At 39.0% G+C, this 12486-nt stretch overlaps 1 protein-coding gene across 6 annotated transcripts in view; it reads left to right on the top strand.

Annotated features, from left to right (window-relative positions):
• Positions 1 to 9527, top strand: part of NNT (nicotinamide nucleotide transhydrogenase) — an 85254-nt gene extending 75727 nt beyond the window's left edge. For all 6 annotated transcript variants that reach the window (XM_070743389.1, XM_070743384.1, XM_070743385.1 and 3 more), the window contains exons 20-22: positions 4719 to 4837; positions 7052 to 7167; positions 7380 to 9527. In XM_070743389.1, the coding sequence (XP_070599490.1) occupies positions 4719 to 4837; positions 7052 to 7167; positions 7380 to 7529 (385 nt within the window). In that variant the 3' untranslated portion in view covers positions 7530 to 9527. The remainder of the gene's footprint in view (positions 1 to 4718; positions 4838 to 7051; positions 7168 to 7379) is intronic.
• Positions 9528 to 12486: the final 2959 nt, after the last annotated feature.

Raw genomic sequence — 12486 nt, 5'->3', positions numbered from 1 at the left:
CTGTACTTTTTGACCTGTAAGGCAACTGTAAAGGGATCTCACTTGGAAATATAACACAGTAAATCAGCTATTCGTTTAACAAGGTCATGAACAATTAGAAAACAGACAATACCCAGAGGTAGGACTCAGCCTGCCCATTATAGTTGTAAGTTGTGGTGGTTATTAAGTGAGACATCCATATGATTAACTTACTTAATGACCATAATCTCTGCTTTCCCCTTTGTGGTCATTAAGCAGGCTTCGGAAGATGGGGTAGGTCCTGGGAAGCCTAGCAAAAGCCCTGGCCCATAATGCACCACCTCCTCCAGCTCATAGATGGCCAGTTCTGGGTTTTCCCCAACCTGTGAGGCACCCCATGCTTCACTTCCTGCCCCACTGGACCCCACACTCTTGGGCCCACCTCTCACTTGGCTGTGCCCCCACAGACCTTGGGTGTGCTTCCTGACCCACTGGGTCTCACACCCTGCTCCCTTGATCCACTAACCTTTTCCAAAGATAGGCTTCAGGAACAAGAAATAGCCAATTTACCACGTGGTCTTTGTCAACATTCCACACTGGGCTTGTAACCAATGTTAGAATCCTAAACTTAAAAACAGAGTATATATGGCAGTGGTGGTTGTTCAACCAGTAACACAGACTAATATAAGTAGAGTATAAATATTATTTACAATGTATACAATAATAGATTAATCAGTAAACAGTCAACCACATACATACCAAGTCAAGCAATCATATACAAACCAGATATCAGAATATACAGTTCTATACATACAGCAGCTAATCAATAATATTCCCCTCCAGAACACACAGTTCTATATACATATACTATACCGCTCAAAAAAATAAATATAGGGAACACTCAAATAACACATCCTAGATCTAAATGAATGAAATATTCTCACTGAATACTTTGTTCTGTACAAAGTTGAATGTGCACAACGGTGTGGGAAATTGATTGTTAATCAGGGTTGCTTCCTAAGTGGACAGCTTGATTTCACAGAAGTTTGATTTACTTGGAGTTATATTGTGTTGTTTAAGTGTTCCCTTTATTTTTTTGAACAGTTTAATAGGAAAGTGAACACAAGAACAAGGGGACACAATCTGAAGTTAGTTGGGGGAAAGATCAAAAGCAACGTGAGAAAATATTATTTTACTGAAAGAGTTGTAGATCCTTGGAACAAACTTCCAGCAGACGTGATTGGTAAATCCACAGTAACTGAATTTAAACATGCCTGGGATAAACATATATCCATTGTAAGATAAAATACAGGAAATAGTATAAGGGCAGACTATATGGACCATGAGGTCTTTTTCTGCCTTCAGTCTTCTATGTTTCTATGTCTATAATATTCCTCTCCTGCAGAACACACAGTTTTATATTATACCTTGATACATAGACCAATATTTAGTACACAGCAATATTTAGCACACAAATATAGCAACAGCAAGCCTTATATATTACATAAATATAACAACAGCAAGCATTAGCAAGACTAACTGCAATAGCCACAAATAAGAGAGAGCAAGACATCTGACTCCCCTTTTATGGCTAATTGCAGCCCTAGCCCTTAAAGTAACATTACAGTGATCCCTCGAGTATCGCGAGGGTTACGTTCCAAGACCTCTCGCGATAATCGATTTTTCGCGATATAGTGGTGCGGAAGTAAAAACACCATCTGCGCATGTGCGCCCTTTTTTCAATGGCCGCGCATGCGCAGATGGTGGAGCCGGTGGCTGGGGAGGTGGATTCGCCGCCCCCACCAGCCCTTCCTGCTCTGGGTCAGAGCCGCGGAAACCTTCGGCTCCCCGAGGCTGCGTCTGACCCCTTCGTTTGTATTGCAGCGAAGGAGGCGAAGCAAGGCTCCAAGCTCGCCTGCCGCCGCCGCTACGCCTCTGCCGCCTCAGCCACCCCCTCTGCTCTGCAGGGACCTCGCATGCCACGATCTCCCTCTCTCGCCCTCCCCGCGCTTCTCCTCGGCGGCGGCCAAGCGGCAGGCTTAATGGGAGACCAAAGGCGAAAAAAGAAAAGAAAAGAAAATCCCCAAAAGAGGCAGGCACAAAGCGGGGGCACAAGGGGAGCTGCCCGGCAGAGGTTGCTTTTTTTCTTCTCGTGGGCAAGTGGAGGGGGGGAGAGAGAAGGAAAGAGAGAGAAGGAAAGAAAGAGATGAGAGAGGGAGGAAGAGAGTGTGAGAGAGGAAGAAAGAGAGAGAGAAATGATAGAAAAAAGGGGAGAAAAAAAGAGAAATGAGAAAATGATTGAAGCAGAGAATGACAGGAAAGAAAGAGAAAGAGACAGAGAAGTGACTCTTGGTGATGACGTATGACGTCATTGGGTGGGAAAAACCGTGGTATAGCAAAAAAAAAACCGTGGAGTATTTTTTAATTAATATTTTCTGAAAAATCGTGGTGTAGCGTTTCGCGAAGATCGAGATCGCGAAAATCGAGGGATCACTGTATACTAATTCCTCCAAATTTACATTGCTGGTTAGTTCGTATACTGACGAACCCAACTGGTGAAGTATGTAGTACTGACAGTCTTCCTATATGGAGACCACACCGTGCCATGCTGGAAGTGAGCATCATTTTTGGGAGATGCTACAATTCACAGATTTGCGAGAATCAAAGCTACTTTCAAAGTGGCAGCCGCTTCCAGGATGGTGGCATTGTAGCCTCAGTATATAGGAAAGCTGCTTGGCAGTTCAGCAGCTTCTTTTTCCTAAAGACAATCTTCAAAAAAAGTAAATGAAGCAAGATGTGATGGGGGCATAGAATAGATAGTATAGAATTCTTTATTGGCCAAGTGTGATTGGACACACAAGGAATTTGTGCTTGGTGCATATGCTCTATGTACATAAAGGAAAAGATACTGTACATTTGTCAAGAATCATGAGGTACAACACTTGGTGATTGTCATAGGGTACAAACAAGCAATCGGGAAACAATATTAATAAAAATCTTAAGGATATAATCAACAAGTTACAGTCATACAATCATAAGCGGGAGGAAATGGGTGATTTCCTCTATAGCAATGTTTTGAGGGTAGGAGTTGAAACAATTTATGTCCAGGATGTGAGGGGTTCGTAAATATTTTCACAGCCCATGACTCATGCTGTATACAGGTTTTCAATGGAAGGCAGGTTGACAGTAATTGTTTTTTCTGCAGTTCTGATTATCCTCTGAAGTCTGTGTCTGTCTTGTTGGGTTGCAGAAACAAACCAGACAGTTATAGAGAGGCAGATGACAGACACAATGATTCCTATGTAGAACTGTATCAGCAGCTCCTTGGGCAGTATATACATACATACATACATACACACACACACACACACACACACACACACACACACACACACACACTGGTACCTTGGTTCTCGACCACAATCCGTTCCAGAAGTGTGGTTGAGAACTGATTTGGTTGAGAACCGAATTAATTTATCCCATAGGAAATAATGGAAATGGATTTAATTGGTTCACAGCCCATTGACTTGCTGGGAACCAATTAAATCTACAGTATTTCCTCTATTTCCTATGGGATAAGGATCTAAGGGGACGGGGTGAGAGGGAATGGGAGTCGGAATCCCGACACGCCCCTCCTGGCCGCCCTCTTAACAGCCTCCCAGTCTCTACATTGTAACTGCTCCAAGCTGCAGGAAGGGTAGGGCTGGCTGCAATACCGGCAGCTTCGGGGGGCTCCTTTCCTCAGCGGGTCAGTTCGGTACCTCCAGGCAGCTGCACCAACTTTTTCCTTCCCGGCAGCGACGGCTCCGGCAGCTTCCCTTCATCACGTGACATTCCTGACGCTGCTGCTCCTCGAAGGGAAGCCGCCAGAGCCGCCGCTGGGAAGGAAAAAGTTGGTGCAGCTGCCTGGAGGTACCGAACTGACCCACTGAGGAAAGGAGCCCCCCGAAGCTGCCGGTATTGCAGCCAGCCCTACCCTTCCTGCAGCTTGGAGCAGTTACAAGGTAGAGACTGGGAGGCTGTTAAGAGGGCGGCCAGGAGGGGCGTGTCGGGATTCCAACTCCAATCCCCTCTCACCTCGTCCTCTCAGATCTTACATTTCGGATAGTAAACAAAATTTTCTGTTCAGTATCCGAATTTTTGTTTGGATACCGAAGCAAATTTTTGCAGAAAATTTTGTTCGATATCCGAAATGTATGAAAACCAAGGCGTTTGAGAAACGAGGTACCACTGTATATATATATGTTAAATGTTTTTAGCTGGAATTTTAAAATTAAGGGAGACTAGGATGGTCCCATTTCGGCCTATATATTATAATTTCAAACAGTTGCCGAATGAACAATTGTAAGTCAAGAACTGCCTGCATTTAAAAGAACCTGGAAGTTTCATACTTGTTATAAAAAACAAATTCCTTTATCGCAAATAACTCATTCTTGATTCCAATATTTATTTATTCTAATATTATATTATATTCTGCTAACCAAATGGTATATAACCTATAGCCCTAAAGGCTGAAGAGAAAGAGAGAGAGAGAGGGAGGGAGATGGAAAGTATGATCAATTAGATCTTTTGGTATTGAACTATGGAACTCTACCTGGATGTGACATTGACTAAATAATTTTCTCAAGCTTCCATCTCTTTAAAATGTGAATTTATACTTTGAAAATTTGCTATACTAATGAGTAACAAGATGGCTAACACATCTATGGTATATTTTACATATCTAGTAAATGAGTTTGCCAATTCTTTCACCATTTTAGGTTTGGTATTCATCCTGTGGCAGGTCGTATGCCTGGACAACTGAATGTACTGCTTGCAGAAGCTGGTGTACCATATGACATTGTTTTAGAAATGGATGAAATTAATGAAGATTTTCCAGGTGAGAAAAAGTTGATAACTTTGTTGCATTTTTGCTTTAAATGATTTATTTTTTTCTAAAAAGTTGTCAAATATTATACTACTTAATGTATATAATTAATAATTATTCCAAAACACAGCTTTGCTTGGAACAGCTAACATCATGAGATGCTACTTTTAGCAACATTAAACAACATCTTTAGCATCATTAAACAACATCTTTAAGAGCCATAGTGATGCAGTGGTTAGAATGCAGTACTGTAGGCTAACTGCCAGCAGTTTGATTCTCACCGGCTCGTGGTTGATTCAACTTTCCATCCTTCCATGGTTGGTAAAATGAGGACCCCGATTGTTGGGGGCAATATGCTGACACTATAAACCGCTTAGACAGGTCTGTAAGCACTGTGAAGCAGTATATAAGTCTAAGTGCTATTGCTATTGCTATCTGCCTTTCCCATTTCTTGGGAAGGACTCAACTAATGGAATGCCAAATCCAGTCTAAAGATCTGGCTGAATGTGTGACCAATCATAATATACTAATAGAAACCTTGAGTCTAATCTCAAAACATCTGGAGCATCACTTGAACGCCTTTGGCATTGGAAATCACCTTGAGTCAATTGTAAGAGGCAGTTTTACTTGGAAAAGTTTAAATCAACGGAAGTTAGGAGTGTAAACCTGCTAGAGTCAAATTTGAATTCTGTTGACCATGAATATTTAAATGATGTTTTCTTAGGAACAAGTGCAAAACAAATTTGCCTTTGCCTTTTTTCTGGATTTTTTTTTTTTTTGGTTTAAATCTAACCTATAATGTTGAGATTTCCTGACAACCTCCCATCCAAATACAAACCATACCTAAGTTGCTTAGTTTTGGGGGGATATGCCAAAGTCAATTAGGTTTACAACCGAATAACAAGAAAAAAATAAAAGAGGAATAAGATAATTAGAATATTTTTAAACAAACAAGACCTCTTAAGAGCCTAAATTCTGCCTAACATAGTTGTCTAATCTCTGGCAAATAGTGGTGTTGGAGCTAGTCTGGCTCCCTTAGCAAACAATTGCATTGGGAGCAATGATCAAGAAAGTTTGCTCTTGTACATTCCAACTACTAACCTAAACAATAGTATGAAGGTAGTACTCATTACTAAGACAGCCATTATTTATATCAAAGTTTTACAACTTGAAGAAACAAGAAGTTTAAGGGAGTGCCATTCTTGTCTATTTATAGTTTTTTTAAAAAAAATAGTTTTGTATTTACAAAAATATAAAAAGAAGGAAGAGCAGATACATCATACTTTACATCATTATATTGACATATAGTATTCGCTATGCCAGTTATTATATTTATCTCATATAGTTATTCTGTCCAAGTGAATTCTATCATTTCAGCATGTATATCAATACCAAAACAAATATATCAGTACCAAAAAGTAAATTTAAAACGTTCTGTCTAAATGAATTATTACCTTCTGACTCTTCCTTCACCCGCACCCCCCAGTGAACTGTTTCTAACAGTTCTAAATTTCTTTGATTAAACATTGTGCGGCATATGGTGGCTGTGGTTTTTCCAATATTTTTTCTTCTCTACACTTAAATTAAGGTCCGATTGGATTGAAAAAGATCCGATAAAGATATTCAGAGTTTTGTATTTGGTCACTATCAATCCTCCCCCCCCCCTATATATTAGCCTATATTTAGTTTACACTTTATCTTTTTTCTTTTTGTTACCCAATCATAGAATTTTCCCCAAATTTCATAGTATCTTGAGTCCTCTTTCTTTTTAAGTTTTTGGGTGAGTCTGTCCATTTCTGCACAGTCGTATATTTTCTTAATAGTTACTCTTTCGGTTGGCGTGTCCTCTTTTTTCTAATTCTGTGCAATTGTGATTCTCGTGGCTGTAATTATGTGTTGGATCAAATAGAAGACCTCTTTTTTACATTCTTGATCTATTATGCCCAAAAGAAAAATGTCTGGTTTTAGTTTATTTATTTATAGTTCTTATTGGGGCTTCAGATTAATTATTCTGGCATGGGCCGGTTCACCCCCTAATGCTTAGGGTAACCTTCTTCTGCCCCTTGACCTTATTTTGGCCTCTTGGCCTTCTTCTGGACGGCAATTCTCCCAGGACCTTCAGCCTTGAACCCGTGAGATTAAGAGATATCAAACCCAGAATTGTTTCTAATAATTTGTGTTCTTTTCATTAATGAATATGTGTTTTTCCTTGTATTTTTATTGCAGAAACGGATCTAGTCCTTGTAATTGGAGCTAATGACACGGTTAATTCATCTGCCCAAGAAGATCCAAATTCTATCATCGCTGGAATGCCTGTTCTTGAAGTTTGGAAGGCAAAGCAGGTAAGTGACATAATATTGTAACAGAAATCTCATGCCTTATTGATTTCTTTAAAGTCATTTACAATGTCATGTCAAATTAGCTAGTGAAATGGACGGCATATACATTTAATAAACAAATAGCAGACCACAAACCTAACATCTCTTTTCTAATGTTGATTATATGAATGTCTGTAAAGATGCTGTATATATAACACAAAACTCCTTGTTTTCAGGTGATTGTTATGAAGAGATCTCTAGGTGTTGGATATGCAGCAGTGGACAACCCCATCTTTTACAAGCCCAATACTTCCATGCTTCTAGGGGATGCTAAGAAGACTTGTGATGGTCTGCAGGCCAAAATGAGGGAGTTCTACCCAAATTAAATATTCAAATGTACTCTTTGGCCAGTATGAACAAAAAGAGAAAAACGAACTAAAAAGTGTTATGTATCAACGTTAAAAGATAAAGGTTAGCAAGTGTTCTTGAAATGAAGATCTAAAAAAAAAAAGGAACGGTCCAGAAATGCAGTGAATTTTTTTACAAAAGAGCAGGAAAATCAAAAAAAGCAAAGCATTGAAACACTGAAGTGAACATTCTTGAGTAATCGGAACCCGGAATACATGCAGCTGAATGTAGTCTATTTTAGAGGAATTTTCCTTTGGCAATCACAATTTAACACAATGAGACTCAGGAATTTGGAGAATCTGTCTATTTTATGGGACATAAGATATAAGAGAAACAACTGTTAAAAGTTCTGTGGCTCCAGAATTTGCTAATGGTTCCCGGTGAACAATTTACTAATCTGGATATTGGTCAATCTCACTACGTAAACAAGACAGCTGAGAAGGAAGACTACTTTTATAGAGATTAGCTGTAATAACAGAATCTTGTGTATCTGATTGTGCTGTACCTTTCTTCTTTCTTATACTTCAATGAATTAGGGCAGGGGTCTCCAATCTTGGCAAAGCTGGCTGAGGAATTCTGGCAATTGAAGTCTTACAGTTGCCAAAGTTGGAGACCCCTGAATTAGGGAGAAAACTGCCTGAGCCATTTTTTTAATGTTCTGGACTTTAAAAAAAATGCTTCAATCCCTTTTGCTTAAGTAATGGTTTCTCTCTCAAAGCCATCTTTCTTATTTTATGCAGTATTTTATGAGCATCTATTTACATTATTCTAAACAGAAATGATGATGAAGTTGGCAGTCTTGAGGATGAGGATAATGATGGCTACTTTTGAAATGCATTTTGATAAATTCATAGTGCATTTACAGAAACTGTTAAACATTCACTGAGAGTATAAAATGAAATTTCAAACTCTTGGAAATATCTTTTCAATTAATAATTTATTTGGACAGATGTGGTAAACCAGTCAGCTTTGAGAACCATACCCAGATACACAATCACACGCACAAAATTCAGAAGACTGGTCTTTCTTTTACTTTAAATAAGACAACTGTTGAAGCTTCAGTATAGTGGTAAATAGATTTTTTTTAGTGGCTTCCAGCGCAGTCTTGAATAAGTTTAGTGCACTTGAGTGAAACTCAGATGTTTAACCAAATGAAATGAATTTGTCATGTTTGCATAATGATGTAGCAAGCATCTGTAGTGACAGAGGCAAAACAAATAGCTGTAATTGTGTTAGAAAGCCTTAACATCTGGGCAACACAGCTTACTATGAAGTGACTTAAACTTAGCCCAACTTGACTGTTTATAAATCTTGATTTTTATCATTGGGCTTATGACCTCTTAATTTAATAGCAAATGAAAATTTTACCCATTTAGCTACCTCCTGTCTCCGTATGTTGAGCTTCCTCTGTGTGGAATATCAACTTAGAACAGTGAACTAAATCCAGTTTGAGCTTCCACGAATCAAGAGAAAATAAATGTTTTTAATGAAATTCCATTTGTTTTAGTAGGACTTTTTAGAAAAAGCACTCAGCTAGACAATGTTCAGTGTTTCTCTTTTTTAATTCTGTCCTTTTTTAGCTGCTTAGCAAAAAAACCTAATAGTGAAACATCAGTAGATTATTCTGCTGTATAAGGAAACTTGAGCCACAACAGGGCAGCTCCGTTTTAGCAAGATTTGTTTTGGGACCTTAAATTTCATTGCGTTGGTGCTATACATTTCTGTGTACAGCCTGCATGCAAATGTGACCAAGAAGAGGAGCATCTGTGAAGATAGCTTTGGATTGTTTAATGCTGCCTTAAAGCTGTAGCCTTTGTCTTGTTTTAATATATGAAATTTGAAGATACGCAACCCATTTCTAAGAAAATGCAAATTACAATTGTCGGCATTATAATTGTGTTTATATTATGTAACAGGAGAGAATTATTTAAATAAAATAAAATAAAGTGAACAATATATATATATATTCTGCAAAATTTTCTGACTGCTTGATTATTTTCTCAAGTAGAGGTGTAGATTTTAGTGGACACCAAGCGTTAATTTTTACATATTTATTTATCATATGGAATAATATAGATGAACTTCCAGTATAAATATTTCACCTAAATTAAAAACACAGTAAAATGAATGTTAAAAAGATCTATGTTCAGATACCAATGTCTAGGCCAGGGCTGTTAAACTCGAGGCCAGCAGACCAGAATTATCATGCACTGGCCACGCCCATGCCCGGTTTAGCAAAGGGGGGAAAGTCGCAATACGTCATGTGATAACGCGAGTTTGACACTCCTGGTCTATGCCATCTAATCACTGAAGTACAGCATTGTTTATCTGAAAGAAATCAAGCTGGACCAGTATATGCCGCCAGTTTACAGCCAGTCATGATGTAATCTATAGTTTGACATGGGACCCTGTAATCATACTGAGGGGAAGATACTATACCCCTATCATACAATGTATATTTATTGCAACATTTATCCAGTGAATCCTGGCAGACACCGTGTGGGGTGCAAATCCTATTCATGATTGTCCATTGCTGAAGTTAGTTGGAGGAAAGATCATAAGCAACGTGAGAAAATATTATTTCACTGAAAGAGTAGTAGATCCTTGGAACAAATTTCCAGCAGAAATGGTTGGTAAATCCACAGTAACTGAATTTAAACATGACTGGGATAAACATATATCCATTGTAAGATAAAATACAGAAATAGTATAAGGGCAGACTAGATGGACTATGAGGTCTTTTTCTGCCATCAGTCTTGTATATTTCTATGTTTCTAGTGAGATTGTTCAGAGCCTCATGTAGGATCATCTATATGTCTTCCTTTGTCTGGCAATCCATTTGGCTTTCCATTGGTAAGCGGTGTTAAAGTAGTTAAGCAGTTGTTAATTTTTACATTAAAAATCCCTTTTCTCATATACTGTACTCACATTTTCATATTCCATTCAGCATGGCATTTCAAAAATGGGTTGGCCATCTATCTGGGATAGCATTACCACACGTGCCAGATATGTGTTGTACTTCAGGCCTCCTGGACGGTTTAGGGGAAAAAAAATTCAAGTTGTATGTACTCATAAAGCAGGGAGATGCTTTAGCGCAGAGGTAGGCAAAGTTAGCTCTTCTATGACATGTGAACTTCAACTGCTAGAATTCCTGAGCCAATCATGCTAGCTCAGGAATTCTGGGAGTTGAAGTCCACATGTCATAGAAGAGCCAACTTTGCCTACCTCTGCTTAGAAACATAAAAACATAGACTGACGGCAGAAAACAACCTCATGATCCATCTAGTCTGCCCTTATACTATTTTCTGTATTTTATCTTAGGATGGATATATGTTTATCCCAGGCATGTTTAAATTCAGTTACTGTGGATTTATCTACCACGTCTGCTGGATGTTTGTTCCAAGGATCTACTACTCTTTCAGTAAAATAATATTTTCTCATGTTGCTTTTGATCTTTCCCCCAACTAACTTCAGATTGTTTCCCCTTGTTCTTGTGTTCACTTTTCTATTAAAAACATTTCCCTCCTGGACCTTATTTAACCCTTTAACATATTTAAATGTTTCGATCATGTCCCCCCTTTTCCTTTTGTCCTCCAGACTACAAATTTTGTTACAGTTTAACATTTTGCCTATGTCTAATGTGTTAGGGTCAATCAGAGCTTCCATAGTGGATAGCCAGCGTGGTATTTTAAAATAATGCTTCTTCCCTTTTCTGTATCACAGATCTGCCATCATTCATAGATTCCCACAAATCCTCAAAAATATATTTTGAATTTAGCACATTGTGGATAATTGGAAATGACTTGTGTCTGTCCATCCAAAGGCTAAACAAATATGAACACGAGGTTCTAATTTACTAAAACATCATGGAGAAGGTCTATATGGTCAGAGATTACATCAACTTGGTAGCACATAATCTGAAGCATAGCAAGATACAGTGGTACCTCTACTTAAGAACATCTCTACTTAAGAACCTTTCTAGATAAAAAGATTGTTTTGCCTTTTCTCAAGAACCATTTTCTACTTAAGAACCCAAGCCCAGAAAAAATTCGAGAGAAATTTGAGAGCGGCAAGAAGGCCCCAGTCAGTTTTCTGCCATTCCCCCTTTAATCCCGGCCACCTTGGGCTTTTCTGGGCTGCCAGAGGAGCCTTTCGGTGGCGCTTAAGGAGGCTTTGGCAGTCCAGAGCGAACAAAGCATTTTTCTTTTTCTGGGCGCTTGGAAAAGGAATAAACCTCTGCCACCGCCCAGAGAAAAGAAATGCTCCCTTCACTCTGGGAAGCGACTGTCCTCTTCTTCTTCCTCCTCCTCTTCCTTCCACCCAAATTCCGAGCTTTTATTTCTTTCCTAATGGGTTTGCACACATTATTTGTAGTGATGGGCGAACCCAACAGTGTTCGGGTTCGGCGAGTTCAGCCGAACTTGCCGTGAATTTCGAATGAGTTCGCTGAATCCGAACCCAAACACTCCGTGATGTTGAAGCTCCGCCCCCGGGATACCATTGTGGATTTCCCAGCTCCTTTTGCTGAAAGGACCTCCCTTTGTTTGCTTGGAAGATAGGGCAGAAGCATAGTTGGTTCTATAGTATAATGGTTAGGACTCTGGGCTTTGAATCCAGCGATCTGGGTTCAAATCTTGGTGGACTCTCCTTTTTTACATTTTTATTTATTTATTAATTATTATCATCATCATCATCATCATTATTTATTATTTCCATGGGCACATCGGGAAGGCTCCCCTTTGCCCCCAAAGAGCTGGAGGGTCCTTTTAATGCTTTCTTTTTTCCCCACTAAGAAAGCATTAAAAGGACCCAACCCCCTTTTTATTATATAAAGAAGCATGATGATGATGATGACGATGATGATGATGATGATGATAATAAATTAAAAAAAAATTAGAAAAAGGTTCCACCGAGATTTGAACCCAGATCGCCAGA

This window comes from Erythrolamprus reginae, chromosome 2 (assembly GCF_031021105.1).
Source record: "Erythrolamprus reginae isolate rEryReg1 chromosome 2, rEryReg1.hap1, whole genome shotgun sequence".
In the NCBI taxonomy this organism is placed as follows: domain Eukaryota; kingdom Metazoa; phylum Chordata; class Lepidosauria; order Squamata; family Dipsadidae; genus Erythrolamprus; species Erythrolamprus reginae.
The sequence above is the reverse complement of the archived record's forward strand: the minus strand, read 5'-3'. Positions and strand labels throughout refer to the sequence as shown.